Raw genomic sequence first — 23,981 nt, 5'->3', positions numbered from 1 at the left:
AGTTTAATGTGTGTGGTGATTCTGGGTTGATGGTTGGACTGGATGGTCTTAGAGGTCTTTTCCAACCTTAATGGTTCTATAATTCTAAATCTCTTCATGGCTGAAGTTTGTTCAGTGTAAGTTCTTCCCTGTCTTGAAGCCTCTTCAACCTCCTTGCTCATAAAATGTTTTCACTTAAGGTAGGTGTTTCACACCTGGCAATGGGGGTCTGAGATCCTGGCAGTTGAAAAGAGAAAGAAACAGTGGTAGGTGGTGAGAAGGCTGCCTCCACTTCTGGCACATCATCTGTGTGTCATAGGACACACAACTTGGCCATTTGGTGAGGGGGAAAAAAAAGCCACAACAAAACAAACAGAAAACTTTGGGGCCCATGGTGAGATCCCCAGAAGTTTTGTGCCTGTGGAGAAGCAGCAGCCTTCCTTCTTTATATTCAAATCACCTTTTATGTTGGAAAATTGTTATTAGCTAAATGGCTCCTGGCTAGCCTCTAGATGTGGTTCTCTGCTATCTATACTTAATTCAACCAACATTTTCAACAATAGGTCAGTTTCTCATTCTCTATTCCCTATTTTAGTCATAAGCCTGTTGCTTTGTTGTTTCCATGCTCCTCTAATTTTCAGATTAATGCATTTGCTGTTCCTGTCAAAACTGACCTACAGAAGCTGTACGTGGTAAGGCTTCAGAGATATGGCTGAATTATGGACATCTCGTTGTTCTCTCAAAATTACCTGCATGCAAACAGTTAACTCCCACAGCTGTGGGGAGGAAATGTCATTTCCAAGACATTTTAGCCGAAAGGTGGCACTGCAGCTGCATAGATCCTGCAGTACAGTTCGAGGAGCCTGACAGGAGTCAAGGAACCACTCGATACACGTGTTTTAACTCTGCTTTCCATACCTTGCGAACGGTAAGTATGGAAAACTGGGTAATTATTTCCCAAACATCAGAATAAAATCGGTGCTTTAGGAAATGATCACTTTGGGAACTGTACTCTAAAGGTAATAAATACTTCATCCTGGCTACAGTGAACCTGAGCAGCTGAATAAAAATTCCCTGATCGATAAAATGTCTGAAAATCTGCTGCCAAAGTGCATGAAGTATTTCAGCGGTGCAGGTATCCTACACACACAGACTGCTCCTACTAACTGCTCAGAGAGCTTCCTTAGTAATTCTGAGGTTTTTGAGACAGATCCTGTGGTCTGAGAACAACATTGGAGTTGACCATTAGCAGATTAAGCACTGCTTGATCTAGTGTTTTATCACCCACAGACATGATCAGTGGAATCATTCTCAAATTCCAAAGTGCACATAAACCCTCACCAGAAGCCTGAGAACTGAATATCCAGGCTTGATTTGTTGTCAAGGAGTCTGAGCTCAAATATGGGAGGGATCAACCTCCCCAAGCTGGGCTGAGTGGAGGTGTCACATTTGTCCTATAGCAAGGCTTTGTGAAAACCTCTATTAATGAAAAGGGCTCATAGAACTGTAGAATTGTTTCAGTTGGAAAAGACCTTTGAGATCACTGAGCTCAACCTTTATGTAACTCTAGCAAGTCTGGTGCTAAACTATGTCCCTCATCACCACCTCTCTGCAGCTTTTAAACACCTACAGGGATGGGGATTCAACCACCTTCCTGGAGAGCCTGTTCCAGTGTTTGAGAACCCTTTCAGTGAAGAAGTTTCTTTTCATATCCAATCTAGACCTCCTGTGGCACAGCTTGAGGCTGTTCCTTCTTGTCCAATCACTTGTTACTTTGAAGAAGAGACCAACACTCACATTACTACAATATCCATTCAGGTAGTTTTAGAGAGTTAGAAGGTTCCGCCTCCTTTGTGGCAGCTAATCCTCGTTATGAGACCTATTGTCCATGCCCTTCTCTGGACCTGCTCCAGTGCCTCAATGTCTTTCTTGTAGTGAGGGAAAAATGTTACATTTAAACTCCATGTACACACCTTGGAGTGTGAACTGACCATACTGCCTCAGAGGAGGCTCTTTATCTTTGAGATATGGGTCCTTCATGATACAGGATCTTTGTGGTATAGGTCTTTCATTATATAGGTCTTTTTAAAGGACCTCTTTGGCACATGGAAATATTATCTGTGGATGACTTTTCCCAGTGTTCCTGAGCATTTTTCTATATGTGAGTCAGGAGTTCTTCTCCAACACAACAATATTCGAGTCAGCCTGCCTCTTATGGAATATCTGAATAACTGCTATTATTCATTAAAAAAAATAATATATATATATATATAAAAATCAGACGTCCACATGGCTCTACATGTATCATTTGAACCCTCAAAACACAAAGCTGTTCTTCTTTTCCTCTGAAGATCCTTTGTATTCACACAGCACTGGAACAGGCTCCCCAGAGAGGTTGTGGAGTCTGCTTCTCTGGAGACTTCTGAGAGCTGTCTGGATGTATTTGTGTGCAACCTGCACTAGATTATATGGTCCTGCTCCAGCAGGGGAGTTGGACTCAAAGATCTCCAGAGGTCCCTTCCAGCCCCCAGCATACTGTGATCTTGTATTTTCCTGAGTCACACTCACATTTGCTAACATTTTTCTTTGCAACAGGAGTATGAAAATACAATATTTTTTAAAAGCAAGAGACAGAAAGATAACCATGGGAGTCCAAAACCCACAAAATTCAAGAGCAAACCTAAGACTTCTCAGATTCGAGGTAAGACTGGGTAAGGTCCTTCACCAGGAAGAAGCACTAAGCATTCATAGGATTGCAGAATGGTTTGAGGTGGAAGGGACCTTTAAGGTCTTCTAGTCCAACCCTGCTGTGGTGAGCAGGAACATCTTCAACTAGATCAAGTTGCTCAGAGCCCCACCCTACCTGGCCTGAAATCTTTCCAGGGATGGATGGGGCTTCTGCCACCTCTCTGGGCAACCTGGGCCAGTGTTTCAGCACCATCATTATAATTTTTTTTCTCTTTAAATCTTGTCTAAATGTCTCCTCTTTACGTTTAAAACCATCACACCTTCTCCTGTCACAACAGGTCCTGCTAAAGAGATTGTCTCCATCTTTTTGATAAGCCCCCTTTGATGGATTAATCTCCTCCCTCCCCTGATGGATGTTAAAGACCATGGGGCTCCTGCTCTCTCAGATCTTGCAGGAGAACTATGAGTCACCCCCAAGGATGATATCCTGTCTAAACTTGACTCATTAAAGCAATATATTGATGAGGATTAAATGGATTTTTATGTGTTTTAATATCAACATTAAGAACTTTCTTTTTCACGGCATCAGAGTTTCAAATCCAATTCTGGGGTTTGTTCAGTACACTCAGGGATCCATCCACTGAGCCTTAAACCTTCAACCCTCAGCACTTTCTGCTCAGCCTCCTGCTTTAAAGTGTGAAACCTCTCCAGAAGAGTCCAATGCATTACAGACACCAAACATCTATTTTCTTTCCAGGTGATGATTTTCTTGTGGACCTAAAGAATCCTGGCATGGGAAATTAACAAATTACAGAAAACTTGCTCCTCTTCACTTAAGAAAAAAACTAATGCTGCTTTTTTTTTTTTTTCTTTAAACCACATTTTTAATTATTATGTTTTACTTAATTTTTTGTTGCTTTAAGAAAAATGGTGAAGTTTTAAAGTGCAGAACGGGAGCCAGCTAGGAACTGTCACCCCCGTGGTAGAATGGTCTCTGTGGCATGGAGGAGGCAGGAGTATGGCGAGGGGTAGGAGCAGGAACACGGTAAGGATAAGGGCTGGAGTAGGGACAGGTGTAGGGGTAAGGGGAGGGACAGGACTTGGGGCACAAGCAGGGGCCAGGCAGGACGAGGGGCAGGAGTAGAGGCGGACGCCGGGGCTAAGGCAGCATTATGAGCAAGAGTGAGGGCAGGGAGCGGGCAAAGGCAGGAGTAGGGGCAGAGGCAGGCTGCGCGGTCCGGCCCCGCCGGGGCGGGGCGGGGCGGGAGAAGTTTCATTGCGTGGGTCGCACGGTCGGACCGGTGCTGAGAGGTGGGGGTCCGCTCTTCGCTGTCTGCGGAGGGAAGGCGGGCGGTGGCGGGAGCCCCAAGGGGGCGGGAGTGTGCGAGTTTGTGCCTCGGGCCCCGGCGCTCGCTGCGCGGGCTGCCGGCGGGATGCAGCGCGAGGCGTGAGGCGGAGCGGGTGAGGCGAGGCGAAGCAGAGCGAAGCGCGGAGGGTGACGGGCGATGCTCCTCCGCCGCCGTGGCGGCTCCGCGCACGGTCGGACCTAGGAGCGGCGGTGGCGCGCAGGGAGAGGAGAGGCTCCTCGGCCGGCCGGGCGCGACCCCCCGCCCCGCCGCCATGGCCAGCGAGGTGGTGTGCGGGCTGACCTTCCGGCTGCTCCTGCCCGTCTGCCTCACTGCCGGTACGTCCTGCGGTGCGTGTGTGTGTGTCACCGGGTGGGTGCGCGTCCCGGGAGGCGGCGGCGGGACCGTCCTGGGGCCGGGGATTTGGGGGATGCTCCGTGATGTCTCCTCGCAGCTACTCTCATTTTTTTCTTTTTTTTTTCCTTCCTTTTCCCCTTTATTCAACAAGCAAGTTCAAACTTCATAGCTCACCCGTTAGTTCTTTATATATTTGTTGTTCTTTTTGCTGCCGTCCGCCCCGGGAGCGCCCCTGTCATTGACCCCTGCTTGTGGCCGTGCTGTTCTCTGGCCAAGCCGCCGGTGCCCGGCGTCGTCCTGCATCCCCGGGGGAAAGAGAGAGGGAAAGGCGAGGTCGGTGGTCGCCTTCCAGCATTCCGGTCCTTCTGCCCTTGTCAGGCTTAGTTTCAGGGGTACTTTGTGAGCGTCGTTCCCGAGGAGCGATTTTCTTCATTTTCGGTAATTTCAGAGAAATTTCAGTTTATTCAATCGCCTTGACTTAGCAGGCGGCCATCCAAGGAACGAATTATTTTTGGATGGAGACCTGCGTGTCCAGCTACGGGTGTACGTGTTAATATTACTAGCTGCCCTCCGCGCATTTTGGAGATAAATCCCCCCCTTAAGCGATGCTCCCCCGTTAGCTCGCAGGAACGGTCGCGGAGAGAGGCTTGGCGGGGGTCGGGGCTGCTGCCCGCCGGGAGCGGGGAAAGTCGGGGCCGGAGATGCTGCCCACCCTAATCGGCGCTCGGCCCCATACCGCGCATCCTCCACATTCGGTGGTATCTTGCGTGGCTCCCGGCCCCGTCCCGGCTGCCGCCAGCCCCTTCCCGGTCGTGCAACGGGACGTGTTGCGGGGGTCGCGTCCCGCTCCTCGGCGGGCAGCTTGGGAGAGGGCATCCCAGCGCCCACCTTTCACCTCCAAAACACGCATCGTTCCTGGGGCTTTGCCCTTGGCGAGCGCCGTGGTGGCCTGGTCACCGCTTGTCGATTTCTCTCCACTCTGCTTGAGAGGTGCCCCAGGCTCTTGCTCCAGATACTCCCTGCTGCCTCCAATTTCTCTGGGAAGGAGGACGCAGAAAATCAGCCCCTGGAATACTCTCTTCAGGGAAGTGCTGGTGTCCCCAGCATTGGATATTTTTAATATTCAGCTAGAAGGGTGCTGTGTTGTCTTATCTAGACTTTCCCAAGAAAGGTTGGACCGGTTTATCCTTGAGGTCTCTTCTAGCCTGGTATTTTATGATTCTATGACCGCATTCTCAGCCCTCCCAGAAGCATACAGAACCCAGTTTGCACCCTGGTGCCTCATGGTGTGCAGCCCCTCTCCATGAACTGAGAATAAAAATGTACTTTCCCCCCACTCCATCTCTTTTCTTGAGTGTGGTTGTTGGTGGGATTGTGGAAAACGTGCGATGGAGAGGCAGCTTTCCAGCCTGCCACCAGCATCTGTGCCTGCTTTCCATCCTTTCCATGGTCTCCCTGCAGGTGCCTAGCACTTGGTGGCCACCACAGGGGCTGGGGAGGCCACAGTTCCCCAGGCTCATGACAGCTGTTGAGGGGTTCCCACCTACTTTGAGCCATCTGTGTGTGACTGTCAGTCCCTTGGTGGCTGGTGCTGGGGAATGCTGCATGCGGCGGAGGACGTGGGTGGTGGTGGCTGGGAAGGTGGTACCAGGTACCCTATGTTTGAAAGCTTTTGGGCCTTATCCATATTTTCTTTAAACTTTGGAAAGATGATTGGATTGTGGATGGCAGTGAGTTTTCTGGGAAGCCATGTGGGGAAAAGGAAAGATTTTTGAAAATAAATAGTGTTGATGTGAGATTTTTTTACTATTACTCTAACAACATCACATCTAACTGTGGTTTTAGAGTAGCAGAGGTATTGTGCTGTCAGGTGCTCGGTCAGGTTCTTGCCAAAGTCTTTCTGTATCAAAACAAATTGAGATAAAACTGTTTTGCTGTCCTGGTTACTGGTAATTAGTGGTGCAGTGGTACTTTCGCATTGCAGTAGCACCCCTTCCTCCCCTGATGAGAACGAATGTAATCAGAAATTGCTTGTGGTCGTAAATCTTACTCATTTGTGGATTAATCAAAATAGAAAGCCTGGAGGAAGGACTTCTCGTCTTGACTACAAAAAAGAAATCCCATTGCAGGGCTTTTGGTTTTGGACCTAGTGGTCTTGCTCAGCTGGGTTTGAGAGGAATAAGTAATTGGACAAAGGAGTTTTCTCCTGCCTTAATTTATTGCACCTGTAGGTCTGATGCTCTTCTCCTTTAGGAGCTGTTAGAGTCCTCGTTAGGGTGAAACCTAGTTTAACCTGTGTCACTTCTCTACTTTGTCTGCACCTGAGTTACCCCTGAGGCAGTGCTCTCCTTTGCAGAGCATCAAGGAAGTGTTTCGTGGGCTTCTGGAGAGAAGCTTTTTAGAATTCATATATCAGAGTGGTCTTTTTTTTTTTGTATGACTTATGCTGAGGTTGCTTCCGCAGCTGAAAAGCTGCCACGAGGACTTGCTGCGCAGAGGGATGCCTTGTGTCTCCTGCCCCTGTCTGGGCAGCAAATGTGTCTGGCAGTGCCAAGGAGGCTGGAAACAGAGAGTTGTTCTTTTTAGTTCAGTCTCTGCGTGTGATTTTTTCAAATGCTTGATTGCTACAGTTTCTTGTCGTGGTATAATTTGTTTTTCTGTTTCCAAGAGTAGAAAGTAAACAAGGTTGGAGAGCCCTGACGAGGTGTGTGAAGGGTGAAAGCAGCTGTGGCAAACTCATTAAAAAGAACACATCTGTTATGCTGAATACTTTATTCAGCCTTGAATACTTTAAATACCTCGAAAAAATGGTAAATGCTTTAAATCCTTAACACTTTCAAAATAAGTAAAATTAAATACCAGCACTAGTTACCTTTGCTGCTGTGAAATACTTTGCAAGCATTGATTAGAACTACATAGCTCAGGGGAAAGCACAATTCCTTGTAAGAATTTTCAAGGCTCAAATCTGTAGCACTGAAGAGTTTAATGTTGTGCAGGTAAGTCTGAGTGTATCCATTTAAACCTCAAGACTGATATGTCTTGAGTGTATGCTGAAGACAGGAAATTTAACATGAGGAAAATGAAAGACTATGGAGATTGAGAAGCTGATTGTAGGCTTAGGACTTTGAAGCTGATCCACCATCATCTGATTTTCATGATACAATCTTATGCTCAGTCTAATGCAAACCTAGAGCTTAAATGGTACCTCACAGTAATGTCAACTTTCCTGCAAATAAAGTGCTATTTTCTGCCCTGTAAGAGAGGGTTGGATCCGTTGTGGTTGGTATTTTAGTGAGATGTGAGTGTGATATTTTCCTGTGTCACAGTGCTGAAAAAAACAAGCAATTAAACAGAGGAGAGGGAGCTTTTGGCACTGCTGGTGGGAAGTGGGCTTTTTTTTGTGTGTCATCTTTAAAGCCTGAGCTATGGCTTGAACCTTTCTCTTTTTCAGTTATTTGTATCGACCTCAAACATGCCAAAACTGAGTTGTCTCTGAAAGATGGCATCAGAACAATATCTTCCTAATTGCTTTCTTTGGTTTGTAAAGGCTTGAACCACAAAGTTGTGGTTTGCATTGCTTGATAACCATTTTTAATTATTCTGCTTCCAATTGTTTTGCTTCACACACAGTTCATGGGTTTTCTTTTAATCAGAATAAAGCTAGTTTCAAATGGGGAAAACCAAAATGCTTAGAGAGAGAGCAGCTTCTGCTTGTTTTTGATTCGTGCTGCTGGGTTGTGTGTTGTGTTCCACTTGCTTCCTGAGCTCTTTGGTTTTGACCCAGATGAAGTAAGAACTGTAGCAGCTTCTAGGAATTTGGTGAGTGGGTTGGTTTGTTTGTTTGTTTGGGTTTTTTGGAGGAGGTAAATACAGATATTTGATAAAATAAAATACTTCAGATTATTTTTTTTTTTTGGTAGAGAACAGAGTTCAGGTACTAGTTGGAATAATATTAAAATATTAATGAAATATTTCCCCTGGTAAATAGTGGGAATTGCTTTTAGGTCTCCTTTCACAGAATCAACCAGGTTGGAAGAGACCTCCAAGATCATCAAGTCCAACTGATCACCCAACCCTAGCTAATGAACTAGACCGTGGCACTAAGTGCTGCCTCATCCAGTCTTTTCTTAAACACCTCTAGGGATGTCAACCCCACCACCCTCCTGGGCAGGCCATTCCAATGGCAAATCACTCTTTCTGGGAAGAACTTCTTTCTAAGATCAAGCCTAAATTTCCCCCCACAGCTTGAGACTGTGTCCTCTTGTTCCGTTGCTGGTTGCCTGGGAGAAGAGATCAACCTCCACCTGGCTACAATCACCCTTCAGGTAGCTGTAGACAGTAATAAGGTCTCCCCTGAGCCTCCTCTTCTGCAGGCTGAGCAACCTCAGCTCCCTCAGCTGCTCCTCACAGGGCTTATGATTTTACTGACTATGATTGATCAGAATGATATTGAACAAATCAGAATGATTGCCTCTTCAGGATCTAAATGATATGCTACAGAGAGTATTTTACCAAGCACACACACTATCTTCTAAACCACTTAGATCCAGCTGGTGGAACCACCTCAGTGGGACTGAGGCTGTGCCTCAGAAGGAAAAGGTAGAGGCCAGCATGCTTGGGTGCTCCCTGTTTATCTTCAAATTAACAACTATTGCTGAAATTTTTGGAGGGGAAATAACTTTATTGCTACATTAGCAGGTACTAAAATGCTGTTAAAATTAAACACATTAAAGATCATTTCACAATCCACTGCCTCCCTATATGTTTTGATGCTTTGAATTCTTGCTCTTCACGTCTTCTGTACGCAGACAACTCTAATATTAAGGCCAGTCTGTGAAGCAGAGTATCACGCCTAGATTATTATGTTTTTGGGTGTTTGCTGTTGATTTATTGGAGGTTCAGGTTAAAAGTGATGGTGCAGCATGACATTGTGCTGCTGTGTGCAGGCGACCTAATGATCCTTATGTTCCACTCTGCACAGATGATGTCAGGGTGATGACAAAGCATGTTGTCGTGCAGGACTGCTCACAATAGAGGGTAATTTGTGTGATGACACTGCATGTGACAGTGTGTGAATATGTGTGTATACATACACTGAATAAGAACTCTGACACATTTTTAAAGCTGAAATCAACCTCACTTAGTCAGAACACTTCCCCTTATGCTTTAAAATTGGCCAGCTACTAAAAAGAAGGCAAAGAAAAATCAAAACTGATTTTCTTTTTGTTTTGTTGTTGTTATTATGGAGGCGCTAGGGAATATTTATGATGATGTTCTGAGAAGGATGATAGTGAACAGCATGAGAGCGCTTCACATGGACTTCCCGTTACATTTTAGAACTGTTGCTGTCCCAGAACACTCATAAAAATGTTAGCCACAGCAACAAGAAGTCTAGGAACCCCTTAATGGCTAGCATGCTCAAAACAAAATTAACTTGGGTGGCAGCTTGCACAGGAGATCCTAAAATGACTGTTTAGTTTTCCTTCCCTGAAATCTATCTGGCTGCTTTAATAACAATGAAGTTTTTTTTCTCAATTGATGGAAGCAGGTGAATGGTGTTGAGGGGAAGAAATATGTACAGGCTTGAAAGAGCAGCATTTTTTTCCAGGCTTCTAAGCACAGGAACAGATTTTCTTCTGTGTGAAAAGCAAATGTGATTTCAGACTCTGTGGCTTCTGTCTTAGGTCAGATAAGATCCAGAGAAAAATGTTTTGGGGAGGGGAAAATGTTTTAGGGAGAGTGGGGAGGCAGCAGTTGCTTTCAAGCCCAGCACCTCCTTTCTTCTGTGACAGCCATCTCTGGTTGACTCCTCCGCTTCCCCTTAGCAAGCATGCTGGGAAACTCCATTTAAAGCTGCATTCCACACACACACAAAAAAAACATGTGGGGAGAAATAAAATGTCTCTCTTTGTTCTTACCACCTCCACTTACTTAACTGAAGGGTGGTTGTAGCCGGGAAGGGGTTGGTCTCTTCTCCCAGGCAACCAGCACCAGAACAAGGCGACACAGTCTCAAGCTGCACCAGGGGAGGTTTAGACTCGAGGTGAGGAAGAAGTTCTTCACCGAGTGAGTCGTTCATCATTGGAATGTGCTGCCCAGGGAGGTGGTGGAGTCACTGTCCCTGGAGGCATTCAAGAGGAGATTGGATGTGGCACTTGGTGCCATGGTCTAGTCATGGGGTCTGTGTTGATAGGTTGGACTTGATGATCCTCGAGGTCATTTCCAACCTTAGTTATACTGTGATACTGTGAACTGAACTGTTCATTTAAGTGATTTGAATTCACTAAATTGTTAGGATGAAATAAAGCTTCCTAATTTATACATTCTGGGTTTAAGGTTTGCCCAGTAGGTAGCTTGTCACGCAGGCAGTATGATCTTGGGAACGGAAATCAGTGGGAGGCAGCTGATGGGAGAGAATTGGAGAAAGTGGACAACTTCCCTGGTGACCGTAGGCACTGGGAAGCATTTAAATCTGTTATTTGGAGTGCTCAGCCTCATGGGTATCACTTACAAATTGTCATGCATGAAATTTCCTCTCTATCTTTTAAACTGCAGATACAACAGTTGGACTTGATGTTCTTAAAGTTCTTTCTCAACCCAAACTGTTCTAGGGTTGTATACCACACTGAGCTGTATTCTGGGTTTCTTAACCAGAGCAGTCAAGTTGTGGCATGAATCACAGAATGTTAGGGGTTGGAAGGGACCTCCAGAGATCATCAAGTCCAACCCCACTACCAAAGCAGTCTCACCTAGGGCAGGCCACAGAGGAATGCATCCAGGTGGGTTTTCTAAGTCTCCAGAGAAAGAGACTCCACAACCTCTCTGGGCAGCCTGTTCCAGTGCTCCATCACCCTCACTGTAAAGAAGTGTCTCCTCGTGCTGAGGTGGAACCCCCTGTGTCCCAGCTTATACCCACTGTTCCTTGCCCTAACACTGGGCACTGCCCAAAAGAGCCTGGCACCTTCATCCTGACAGCCACCCTTCAGATATTTATAGACATTGATAAAATCCCCTCTCAGCCTTCTCTTCTCCAGACTGAACAGCCCCAGTTCTCTCAGTCGTTCTTTGTCAAGTCCCGCTATGAAATGGAAGTGTAAGCATTTTGGGAACAGATAACCCATCTTTTTTATGAAGGTATTTCTGAGGGAAGTTAAGGAAGAGAATGATTCTGTTACTGCACCTGAACATGTGTACCCACAGGGTCTTTCATTTCAGGTAATTTTACTGAATGTCCTAAACCCTAGGCAACAAAATTTGTAACAAGCCAGAGAGGAGAGAGTACAACAGCTTTAACCACTATAGCACTACAAAGCAGGTCTGTTGGGTAGTGGAGTTGCACAGCAGACCAACTTCAGAATGCCTGGTGCTGCTAAAATGGTTCTTGAAGGGAATGACATTAAGTGGATTGTATCTGAGAAGGACATCAAATGATGTGCTCCTTCATAACAGTAAAATGCGTGGAGTGTTTTTTTGTTTGTTTGTTTTTCTCTCCACGTGCTTGGGAAGCTGCTGGATGTTTGTAATCCAGCTTTTCTGCTCTGTGTATCTTTTCTCTTTGCCTTTTATTATAGAAATCATAGCCCATAAGGTGCTTCAGCTTCACATTTTTGAGGATAATGTCTCACTTGATGATCATCAGTAACTGTTTTCTACTGCTGGGCTGCAGCACTCTTAAGAAACAGACTGCTTGCTTGCTGTCATGAAGAATGATATTAGCAAGTGCCAATTAGTGACAAAGCCTGTGTAGTCAAGTAGAGGATGCAAGCCTTTGTAATAGCTTTACATTGAGAGTAGTGAAATCCTGGCTCAGGCTGCCCAGAGAGATGGTAGAAGCCCCATCCCTGGAAACATTCCAGTTCGGGTTGGATGGGGCTCTGTGCAACCTGATCTAGTTGAAGATGTCATTACTCTGTGCAGGGAGGTTGAACTAGATGACCTTTAAAGGTCCCTTCCCAGATAAACCATTCTGCAGTTTAGTCATCTTCAGGCATCTTAAACCGTTCTGTGGTTTTGTGATCTTCTAGAGCTACTGTGGGGATAATTTTGCTAAGGTAGTAAAAAGTTGTATAGTGAGGTTTTGGGTGTTTATTTGTTTGGGTTTCCCCCCCACCCCTGTTCTGCAGCCAATTGAGCAATATTTGCAACCAAAGCAATCAGGTTTGTTATCTAGGGTAAAGGCTTTCTGTAACATTATTTTGTGGTCATCAGGCTGTCTTCTTGATGGATCTCTGAAGCTAAGTGGGTCAGAAGCTGACAACATGCAGATAGAAGCTCTTTACTATGAGGATGGTAGAACACTGGAACAGGTGCCCAAGGAGGTGGTGGAGGCGTTGAGAAGATCCCTACTCAGTCTGCTCTTCTCCAGTCTGAACAGCTCCTGGTCTCTGAGCCTTTCGTCATTAGAGAGATGCTCTGTTGCCCTTATGCTGAGGGAATTGGGGGCTGTTCATGCTGGAAGATAGAAGTGTCCAAGGAGACCTTATTGTGTCCTTCCAGTACCTGAAAGAGCCCTACACATAATGCACTGGGACAAGGGGACAAGGGGCAGTAGTTTTAAACTAGAGAAGGGTAGATTTAGATGTGACAGTAGGAAGAAGTTCTTTACTATGAGGGTGGTGGAGCACTGGAACAGGTTGCCCAGGAAGGTGGCAGAGGCCCCATCCCTCACCTTGAATTTGTCCAAGACATTCAAGGAGAGGCTTGATGGGGCTCTGACTACCTGATCTAGTTGGGGATATTCTTGCTTGCTGCAGTGGGGGTAGACTAGATGACCTAGTCTAGAGGTCCTTTCCAAGCCAGTGCATTCTGTGATTCTATTACAGAAGTATTCAGAGCAAGCACAGTTCCTGGCAGGAATATGGGTGACAGAGATTCCTGATTCCTGTATGCAGAGAAACTGGGATATGGAGGCTGCATTGTCAGATAAACCAGCATAAAATTTTGAGTACTCAAAACTCCCAAACCTGGACAAGTTGAATTATATACTTTGGTTTTGGTGCATTTGTTAGAAGGGTATTGTTTGATGCATTATCTTCAGGATGTGGTTGAATTAATGCACCACTTCTCTTCTCCTGAGAGCCTTACCTGTCCATTTCCTGTCTGGAGGAGGCAGTTGTAAAACCTGAATGTCACATTAAGGTTGTTTTCTCTATCTTTTCTATCTTTAATTCCAAGCTGCAGTGTTTGCTTTGATAATAGCCTGTAGCAATGAATTCCATGGGTGAAATTCTCTGTGAATAGAAAGGAACACTCTTTATTTAATTCTCAATTTGTTGCCTTAGTAAGTAATCCTTTGGATGAGAAAAAGTATGTATAATCACTTAGATCAACAGCAGGCCAGTGTTCTATTTGCTCTAACACTTTAGAATAACATTTGTATGGCATAGAACCAACCGTTCAGATTAACTGTAGAAATTAACAGCTCTGACTTTCCTATCAATTACTTGTCCAGTTCTGAAGAGAAAGAGATGAGGACAATGCAAATCTGCCTTTAGCTGTAACTGAAGAGTTTTAGGACACTGTACTTCTACAGTTTGAATCATTAGATCATGCAGCATAGCGCGTCTCTGTGCATCAAAAGATTCATTGCCAGCAGATCCAGAGAGGTGATTCTGCCACTTTTCTCTGGTAAGACCTCACCTGGAATACTGCATCCAGGTCTGGAGCCCTCAGTATAAGAAGGACATGGACCTGATAGAGCTGGTCCAGAGTAGGGCCATGAAAATGATCAGGGGGTTGGGGCACCTCTGCTACAAAAGCAGACTGAGGGACCAGGAGTTGTTCATCCTGGAGAAGAGAAGGCTCTGGGGAGACATAATAGTAACCTTCCAGTACCTGAAAGGGGCTTGCAGGAAGGATGGAGAGAGACTGTTTGCAAAGGGCTGTAGTGATAGGACAAGAAGCAACGGCTTCAAGCTAGAGAAGAGTAAATTTAGACTGGATATTAGGAACAAGTTCTTTACCATGAGGGTGGTGCAACACTGAACAGGTTGGCTGAGGAGGTGGTTGGGGCCACATCCCTGGAGATATTTGAAATGGCTCAACAGAGCTCTGGGCAACCTGATCTAGTTAGGATGCCCCTGCTGACTGCAGAGGGGGTTGGGCTAGATGACCTTCCTAGGACCCTTTCCAACCCAGACTATTCTATGATTCTGTGATCTCCTCTGAGCTCATTCATGCAGTCTCCAGTTTGGAAGCTCTTTTGGAAATGAAGTAAAACTTCAAGAAGCATGCCTGTGTGTTTGTGACTGATACACTAATCACTCTCTTTTTGGCAATGTATTTCAAAGCACAATGTTGCAGACATTACATACTCTGTCTACTTTTCCAAGCCACTAATTTGTTAATGTAGCTTGACAGAACATAACTAAAAATGAAGTATTTAAGTGGTGTTAGAGTGGGGTCAGTTCTGGCCCTTGTTCATCAGTCTCCTGTGCAACTTAAAATGATTTCCTAAACAGATAAGAGGGAACATTCTGGATTCTCTGCTGAAGGATATGTACAGCCTATGTAGGTAAAGAATCACAGGATCACATGGAATCAAGGAATGGTGGAGGTTGGAAGGGATTTCTGGAAGTGATCTAGTTAACACCCCCCTTCCTAAAGCAGGGTCACCCACAGCAGGTTGCCCAGGATCACAATGTCCAGGTGCTTTTGGATCTCCAGAAAAGGAAAACCCCACAATCTCTCTAGGAAACTTGTTGCAGTTCTTTCTCACCCTCAAAGTCAAGAAGTTCTTCCTTATGTTCAGATGGAACCTCTCATGTTCCCGTTTGTGTCTGTTGCCCTTGTCACTGTGACCCCTGGAAAAAGTTGGGCTTCATCCTCTTGATACTGGTAAGCATTGAGAACACCCCTTCTCACTCTACTCCAGCCTGAACAGCACCAGGTCTGTCAGTGTTTCCTTCTCACATTGATGCTCGAAGTCCCCTCAGTGTCTTTGTAGTCTCCACTGGACTCTTTCCAGTACTTCCTTGTCTCTCTTGAACTGAGCAGCCCAGAACTGGACACAGTATTCCACATGTGGCCCCAGTAGGGAGGAGTTCAGGTACAGGAGACCCTCCCTCAACCTGCTGGCCACGCTTTTCTTAACACACTCAGGATGCCATTGTCTGTTTTGGCCCCAAGAGCACATTGCTGGCTCATGAGGAGCTTGTTGTCCAGCAGCACTCCCATGTTCTTCTCTGCAGACCTGTTTTTCCTGCAGGTCAGCCCTTAACCTGTACTGGTGCAGGGGGTTATTCTTCCCTGGATGCAGGACCCTGCACTTGCCTTTGTGGAATTTCATTAGGCTCCTCTCCACCCAGCTCTCCAGCCTGTCCAGGGTATTGTTGATGTGCTTGTCTAGGAAATCACCCCCTGACCTCTATCAAGCAAGCTCAGTGACTTTTACTCTGAATTTTGTTTTAATACACATTCATGTATTGGAAAATGTCCGGAACACACAAAATGTTTCCATAGTGGCTGCACTTGTTTGTCTTGTGTTTATCTTGCCTTGTTATATTTGTGGCTTTTTACAGCATCTTTCAGAATAGCAGTTTCCTGGTCCCTGAGAAGATTTTAATTCAGAAGCCAAAGGCAAGTAATGGAAATTTGTCTCCATAACCCCCTATTTATGCAGAAAATCTTTACTACTGTAAATAAATACTCATGTTATCATTTTGTTGGCCTAATTCTTAGGAAGTATCATTAAGTAGTGTTCATGGCTGTAATAGGATTGCTGAGACGTGTTTCAATTCATTGGCCTTTTGGTCAGTGCTTAGAATTCTTGAGGCTTGTCCTATTACATTCCTTGGGTTGATAGTCGGACTCAATGATCTTAGATCTTTTTCAGCCTTAAGGATTCTGTGATTCTGCTCTGTGCTTTAGTGCTGCATTTGCACACAGGCATTCACTTCTATGAGAGAGCAGCCTGAAAGATAGGCCTTGTTTTAATGTGCAACTGTCAGGGATCAGACTTTCTGGGATGTTTTGCATGGCATGTTTTAGAAGGAGCTCAGTTTCAGTTGCAAGCACGAAATTGTAGGCTGAGGGAGGTTCATCTGCCCCTCTACTCAGCCCTAGTTAAACCACATCTGGAGTATTGTGTACAGGTCTGGGCTCCTCTGTTCAAGAAGAACAGAGAACTGCTGGAAAGAGTTCAGCTGAGAGCTATGAGGATGGTTAAGGGACTGGAGCATCTCTCTTATGAGGAAAGCCTGAGAGACCTGGGGCTGTTTAGTCTGGAGAAGAGAAGGCTGAGAGGGGATCTTATCTATGTCTATAAATATCTGAAGGGTGTCTGTCAGGAGAGTAGAGCCAATCTCTTTTCAGTGATACCCAGTGATAGGACGAGGGGCCATAGATGTGAACTCAATCACAGGAAATTCCATCTCAGCATGAGGAGAAAGTTCTTTCCTGTGAGGGTGCTGGAGCATTGGAACAGGCTGCCCAGAGAGGTTGTGGAGTTTCTTTCTCTGAAGACTTTCAGAACCTGCCTGGGTGTGTTCCTGTGTGATCTACCCTAGGTGCTCGTGCTTTGCAGGGGGGTTGGACTCTATGACCTCTGGAGGTCCCTTCCAACTCCTGACATTCTGTAATTCTATGCAATTACTTTCTACATTTTTTGCATAGATCATTGATATCATGAGTATTTTTTTTTTGATGGCCACAGCTGTATCTGTGCAGAAAATCTCAGAGAGATGTTTATAGCTTTTCTAAATGCTAGATCATGAAATTGTTTCCCTCAAAGACACTGTCATGCATGTGCCACCAGCCAGAAAAGCTGCATGGCCTTTTTGATTCTTCCTCTTCTTTCTTCTCTAGACATTCAACACATGTCAAATTACTGTTACAAATTACAGAGCAAAAATCTGTGAAGTGTGACCCATCTCTTAGTTTTTTAGCTAAAGGCTGGGCATCTGTATTTGCAGCACAGTGCTGTGTAAATAATGAATACCACTTCCATGCTGTCTTTTCTCTGAATTGAAAGGAAATTAATAACCTGATTGCTAAGAAGAAATAAAATAAAAATGCCTTCACTCTCTTCTTAAAAACAAAGCTTCTGGCAAAGATAATCAACAGTAGCACTTTCTGCTGTAATTTCCCTGTGAAATTAAACAAAACCAAACAAAGGACCCCAGTGTTGTGCTGTGTCCATTGACCTCTGTGAAAATAAGTTTCAATTGGGAAGATCTCAATTTCCATCTTCTTCACTACATTTCTGATTGTAATCCTTCATATAGGCTTTGATACTGTGGTGTTTGGTTTTTGTTTTCTGACCTTGGTTGTTTCCTTCTGAGGTCTGATTGAGTCTCCTAACAGTAGAAAAGCTCTGGGGAGACCTAATAATGACTTTCCAGTACCTGAAGGTGGCCTACAAGAAGACGGAGAAAGACTGTTTACAAAGGCCTGTAGTGATAGGATGAGGGGCAATGGCTTCGAACTAGAGAAGAGTAGACTTAGGTTGGATGTTAGGAACAGGTTCTTTACTATGAGGGTGGTGGAAATCTGGAACAGGATTCCCAGGGAGGTGGTTGGGGCCCCATCCTTTGAGATATTTCAGGTGAGGCTTGAGAGGGCTCTGGGCAACCTGATCTAGTTGAGGATGTCCCTGCCCACTGCAGAGGGCATTGGACTAAATGACCTTTGGAGGTCCCTTCCAACCCAGATCATTCTATGATTCTTGTATGGTTTTAATGGTGTTCTACTAATTATCTTCCTATATTTGCTTATTAGGGGAACTCTTTGTGATTTACTTCTATAAGAGAGCTTCTCCTTGTGTGATGTGACACATCTTTCTCCTAAGTTTCTGTGTTCACCTTACCACATGGTACAGGACCTCTGATCTTTGTTGGCCAGTAGAGTAGTGTATATCTCCATATGACCACAAAAATGCGTTTCCCTTTCTGTTGCTTGGGAGAACCCTGTCATTTCCATAAGGCATAGCTGTGCTTGGAAACCTTTATGTGGGTGTATGGCTGTGCTTGTTAGCATGACAGATCATAGGGTCACAGACTGTTAGGGGTTGGAAGGGATCTCTAAAGACCATCTAGTCCAAACCTCCTGCCAGAGCAGAATCATCCAGGGTAGGTCACACGGGAACACATCCAGGTGGGTTTTGAATGTTTCCAAAGAAGGAGACTCCACAATCTCTCTGGGCAGCCTGTTCCAGTGTTTCAGCACCCTCACAGTGAAAAAATATTCCCTTATGTTCACATTGAACCTCCTCTGCTCCAGCTTGCACCCATTGCCCTTTGTCCTATCATTGGACATCACTGAGAAGAGCCTGGATCTGTCCTCCTGACACTTGTCCATCACATCTTTATAAACATTAATGAGGGCATCTCAGTTTCCTCTTTTCCAAGGTAAAGAGCCTCAGTTCTCTCAGCTTTTCTTTGTAAGGGAGATGTTCCACTCTCTTCATCATGTTTGTGGCTCTGTGCTGGACTCTCTCAACAAGTTACCTGAGGTTCTTAAACTGAGGGGACCAGAACTGGACACAATAATCCAGGTGCAGCCTCACCATGGCAGAGTAGATAGGGAGGAGAATCCCTCTTGACCTGCTAACCACTCCCCTTCTAATACACCCCAGGATGATGTTGGCCTTCTTGGCCACAAGGGCACATTGATGGCTCACGATCATTCTTCTGTCCACCAGATCATACAGCTTAGCTCAAAGCTTCACTCTTTCCTTCCTCTCAGATGAAACAACCTTCATGTTCCCTCAGATACAGCACGGCAAACACAGCAGATGGAGTAGAAAACCCTCATTAGCCACAGAAATCATATTTGCTCTCTACCAGGCAAGCCTGCAGTGTACTCCCAGCTCCTTTTGAAATCAATCCAGTAATTGACTTCATCCCCAGGTTTAAAGGCTGGATGCTTTTAATGGTGGGCCCTGTAAGGTTTAGAAGGATTAGCATTCAGTGACATGTAGTTTCCATCGCTCTTCTGCAAGTGATGCCTTTGACATGGGAGAAGTTCCAGGTCTAAGAAAACTGACCCTATTTTACACTTCCTGAACCCAATACAGATTTCCTCCCCAACTTCTAATCCTTGTATTTGTTTGACCTTGAAGCACAGCGCCTGAGGTAAAGCACATTACAAGAAAGACTCTGTGTGTATGCGATCTTATTGATATAACGTATCTTAAAATACCCTTCTGGAGCGTTTAACCTGGCAGCCATTTGTTCTTATTGAACTGACTCAACATTTTCAGTCCTTGTGCCCATTAGCGTGCATAAACGTCAAAACCTCTTCCCCCACAGCTTTTCATTGTCATTGACAAATGGAACATCACAGCTGGTTGGAGGCTTCTCACAAATATGATAATGTTTGGTTGTTTGGGGTTTTTATTTGGTAATTTGCTGAAAGCAATATAAGCATACCTTTTGTTTGGTTGGTTTGTTTGGGGTCAGAGTGGCTGGAGAGCTCCTAAACAGAGAGGGACCTGGGGGTGCTGATCGACAGCCACCTGAATATGAGCCAGCAGTGTGCCCAGGAGGGCCAATGGCATCCTGGCCTGCATTAGGAATAGTGTGGCCAGCAGGAGCAGGGAAGTCATTGTGCCCCTGTACTCTGCTCTGGTTAGGCCACACCTTGAGTACTGTGTCCAGTTCTGGGCCCCTCAGTTTAAGAAGGACATCGAAACACTTGAACGTGTCCAGAGAAGGGCAACAAGGCTGGGGAGAGGCCTTGAACACAAGCCCCATGAGGAGAGGCTGAGGGAGCTGGGATTGTTTAGCCTGGAGAAGAGGAGGCTCAGGGGTGACCTCATTGCCCTCTACAGCAACCTGAGGGGTGGTTGTGGCCAGGTGGGGGTTGGTCTCTTCTCCCAGGCAAGCAGCACCAGAACAAGGGGACACAGTCTCAAGCTGTGCCAGGGGAGGTTTAGACTCGAGGTGAGGAGAAAGTTCTTCACCGAGCGAGTCATTCTTCATTGGAACGGGCTGCCCAGGAGGTGGTGGAGTCATCGACCCTGGAGGTGTTCAAGAGGAGATTGGACGTGGCACTTGGTGCCATGGTCTAGTCATGGGGTCTGTGTTGATAGGTTGGACTCGATGATCCTCGAGGTCCTTTCCAACCTAAGTTATACTGTGATGCTGTAATAATGTGTGCTCAACAAGAGCCTTGCAGTTTATTGTACTACTGTGATTTCAATCAAAACTTGCTTGAAGATTGACCTGGATTAACACAGCCTGCTCTCAGAAGCCCCCATCCCTCCTCACACAGACAGGAGGGAAAGTAACACACACACAAACCCCAACAACGAACACCCTCTGGATTGAGATAAAGAATTTTGCTGCAGTTGATGCAATGCACAAATACCTATTGGTTAATTACCTATTGATTAGCCTATTTGCAGAAAAGTGCAGCAAAATGCCGAAGCAGCAGCAGAAGCCTGAGAGTCCCTCCTACCCTGCCCTGCAGCCCACTCAGTGGTAAAGACTAACACCCAAAAACCTGGAAACAAAGTGAAGCAGCAGCCAGGAACAGGAAGCCTTTCATGTTACCATCTGGACTTCAAGCCCCATGATACTTTGCTCCAGCCAGCACTTTCATTTTGAAGCTGGCGTGGTGGCAGCATGGGATCAATATCAGCAGCAGATTCAACTCAGCTCAAAAGATATAATAACGTTAGGTGAAGGTTGGATTAGATGACTTTTAAAGGCCCTTTCCAACCCAAACCAGACTATGATTCTATGAATAAGGCACTGTCAATTTTTGGCAGCTTCAATAATTCACTCTTGATACCTGCTTTTTTTGTCACAGCATAGAACACAATCCTAGAATGTACTGGGTTGGAAGGGACCTCTAGAGGTTACCTAGTCCAACCCTCCCTGCAGATACACTAAGGGGTGGAAAACAACCCCACTGTGTCATTTTGAGGGTCTAGAAATGAGGGATTGCCTAATCACAGAATGCTGGAGGTTGGAAGGGACCTCTGGAGATCATTTAATCCAAACTGCCCTGCAAAGGCGTGGTCACGCAGAGCATGATGCCTAGGATCACAGTGTCCAGGTAGGTCTGGAATCTCTTCAGAGGAGGAGACTCCACCACCTCTCTGGGTAGCCTGTTCCAGGGCTCACAGAAAAGTTTTTCCTCATGTTCAAATGGAACTTCCTGGGTTCTAGTTTGTGCATGTTGCCCCTTGTGCTATCACTGCTCCTCACTGGAAAGCGTCTGGCCCTACCCTCTTGCCTCCTGCCCTTCAGTTATTGATCAACATTGAGAAGATCCCTGCTCAGTCTGCTCTTCTCCAGTTTGAACAGCCCCTGCTCTCTGAGCCTCTCCTCATAAGAGAGATGCTCTGTTGCCCTTATGCTGAGGGAGTTGGGGTTGTTCATCCTGGAAGATAGAAGTCTGCAAGGAGACCTTATTGTGTCCTTCCAGTTCCTGAAAGGACCCTACACATAAAGCACTGGGACAAGGGGCAGTGGTTTTAAACTAGAGAAGGGTAGATTTAGATGAGACAGTAGGAAGAAGTTCTTTACTGTGAGGGTGGTGGAGCACTGGAACAGGATGCACAGGATGGTGAGAGAGGCCCCATCCCTCACCTTGAATTTGTCCAAGACATTCAAGGAGAGGCTTGATGGGGCTCTGACAATCTGATGTAGTTGGGGATGTCTCTGCTTACTGCAGAGGGAGTTGGACTAGATGACCTCCAGAGGTTACTTTCAACCCAGTGCATTGTTTGATTCTATCATCTTCATGGCTCTCCACAGGACTTTATACAGTTGTTCCTTGTCTCTCTTGAACTGGGGAGTCCAGCTGATCCCTTTCTGAAGAGAGGTCCGCATTAAAATCCAGTAAAGAGACAATGCATAAATTTGCTTTCCTGGTGCTTAGCGATGAGCTGTACTGGCAAGAGGGAGGAAATGGCAGAAGGCCCCAAATGGTCCTTAGTGTGCCCCGGAGAATGAATCAGTTGGAATTGTAGAATGAGGATGTCAGGTTATTTCCTGCCTCTGTTTCTGTTACTGCAGCTGGGGCAATTCCTCTTCCCCCTTTGAAGGAAGCTGTTTTCCTGTTGCCCTTGAAATGGGAAAGTATCATTGTTCCAACAACATTGCAAACTGGAAGGAACAAGAAAGTCTTGCTACCAGAGGATCCTGTCTACATAATTAAAACATCTTAATTGTTACTGAAATACACTGAAATAAGAATCAAAGAATGGGTTGGTTGGAAAAAAAAACAACCCACAACATAAAGGCTGAGGTAGCCAGGTCACTGAAACCATCAGCTGTTTAGAGGAGAAAGACTATTGTTCTTTTGTGGGATAGGTAGTTACCCAGTTTGATTTTTTTTCTGAAGTGGTTGAGGTTGGCTGCTCCCCTCCTAGGTTTTTGGATGATTACAGGACAGGCTCTTGGCCCATCTTTGTGTTTCCCTCTTCATATCATCCCAGCTAAGAAGGCACTTCAGAAGGTCTTCTGTCCAATCTCCTACTCAATGCACTGCTGAATTTAAGAGTGACTGCTTTGGGCTTTTCCCTGTTGGGTTTTGAAAGTCTCTGAGAATGGAGGTCTGCAACCTCTTCCAGTACTTAGCCTCTCAGTGACTTTTTAGTTCATTTCCTCCTTAAATCCTCCCAGCTTCAGTTTGTGGCTGTTTCTCAATATGTGCCTTTGTGGAGAGCCTGGCTTTGCATTTTCTATAACCTCCTTTTAGGTGTTGGGGGCTGTTGTGAGATGCCACAAAGCTGTCTTATCTTGTGGCTGAGTCTCGCAGTCTTACCTCATGGGGCTTTAAACTCAGCCCTGGCTGACTTGAGAGCCACCCCCTGAACTTGCTGAAGTCCATCAACATATTTCTTGTCCTGAGAGAGGCCAAAACTGTGTGGTGCTCCAGGGAACAATCCCTTGGCTATGCTGCTGTTGGTACAGCCCAGTCGCTTATGTTGAATGTCAGAAGAGAGGTCCAATCAAAAACTTTATCACTTTCAGTGTGAGAAATAGAAAGTAGACATTGGCCATTTTAGTTGCTCCTTAAAAGAAAAAAAAATACCCACAACCAACAACAAAATCCACCCCATATCAAAACCAACCAAAACCCCAAACAAACGTAACCCCCCCAAACTAATACCCATAACCTTTAGTTTAAATCCTTTACTTCTTGTCCTGTCACAACAGACCCTGCTAAAATGTCTGTCCCCATCTTTCTTATAGGTCCCTGTAAGTACTTAAAGGCCACAAGACGGTCTCCCTGGAGCCTTGTCTTCTCCAGGCTGAGCAACCCCAACTCTCTCAGCCTGGCCTCACAGAGGTGCTCCAGCTCTCTGATCATTTTGGTGGCCTCATCTGGACCTGCTTCAACATGTCCGTGTCTCTCCTGTGCTGAGGAATCCATAACTAGACCCAGCAGTGCAGGTGGGGCCTCAGCAGAGCAGAGGGACAGAATCCCCTCCTTTCACCTGCTGCTTATGATGCTTTGGATGCAACCCCAATCCTGCTTTGAGGAATTGTTTCTTTAGCTTTTCTAAACTCGCTGGTACTCAAATCTCAGAGAGTGCAATTTTGCATTCTTGGTTTCAAAAATAAAGAAATAAATCCACAGCCAGCATTTGCAGGACACGTTCTGATTTGCTGTGTTTTAACACATGCAATATGCATCCAAAGGCTCAAAATAGGT

At 45.6% G+C, this 23,981-nt stretch overlaps 1 protein-coding gene across 3 annotated transcripts in view; it reads left to right on the top strand.

The window, feature by feature from the left end:
- The first annotated feature begins 4,060 nt into the window (after positions 1 to 4,060).
- The window catches only part of PIEZO2 (piezo type mechanosensitive ion channel component 2), a 381,856-nt gene continuing 361,935 nt past the window's right edge, over positions 4,061 to 23,981 (top strand). For all 3 annotated transcript variants that reach the window (XM_068147620.1, XM_068147619.1, XM_068147621.1), the window contains exon 1: positions 4,061 to 4,351. In XM_068147620.1, the coding sequence (XP_068003721.1) occupies positions 4,288 to 4,351 (64 nt within the window). In that variant the 5' untranslated portion in view covers positions 4,061 to 4,287. The remainder of the gene's footprint in view (positions 4,352 to 23,981) is intronic.

This window comes from Melanerpes formicivorus, unplaced genomic scaffold, assembly GCF_026170545.1.
Source record: "Melanerpes formicivorus ecotype bairdi unplaced genomic scaffold, bMelFor1.0.p_v2 SCAF_15, whole genome shotgun sequence".
Taxonomy (NCBI): domain Eukaryota; kingdom Metazoa; phylum Chordata; class Aves; order Piciformes; family Picidae; genus Melanerpes; species Melanerpes formicivorus.
This window is presented reverse-complemented; position numbering and strand designations above follow the sequence as displayed.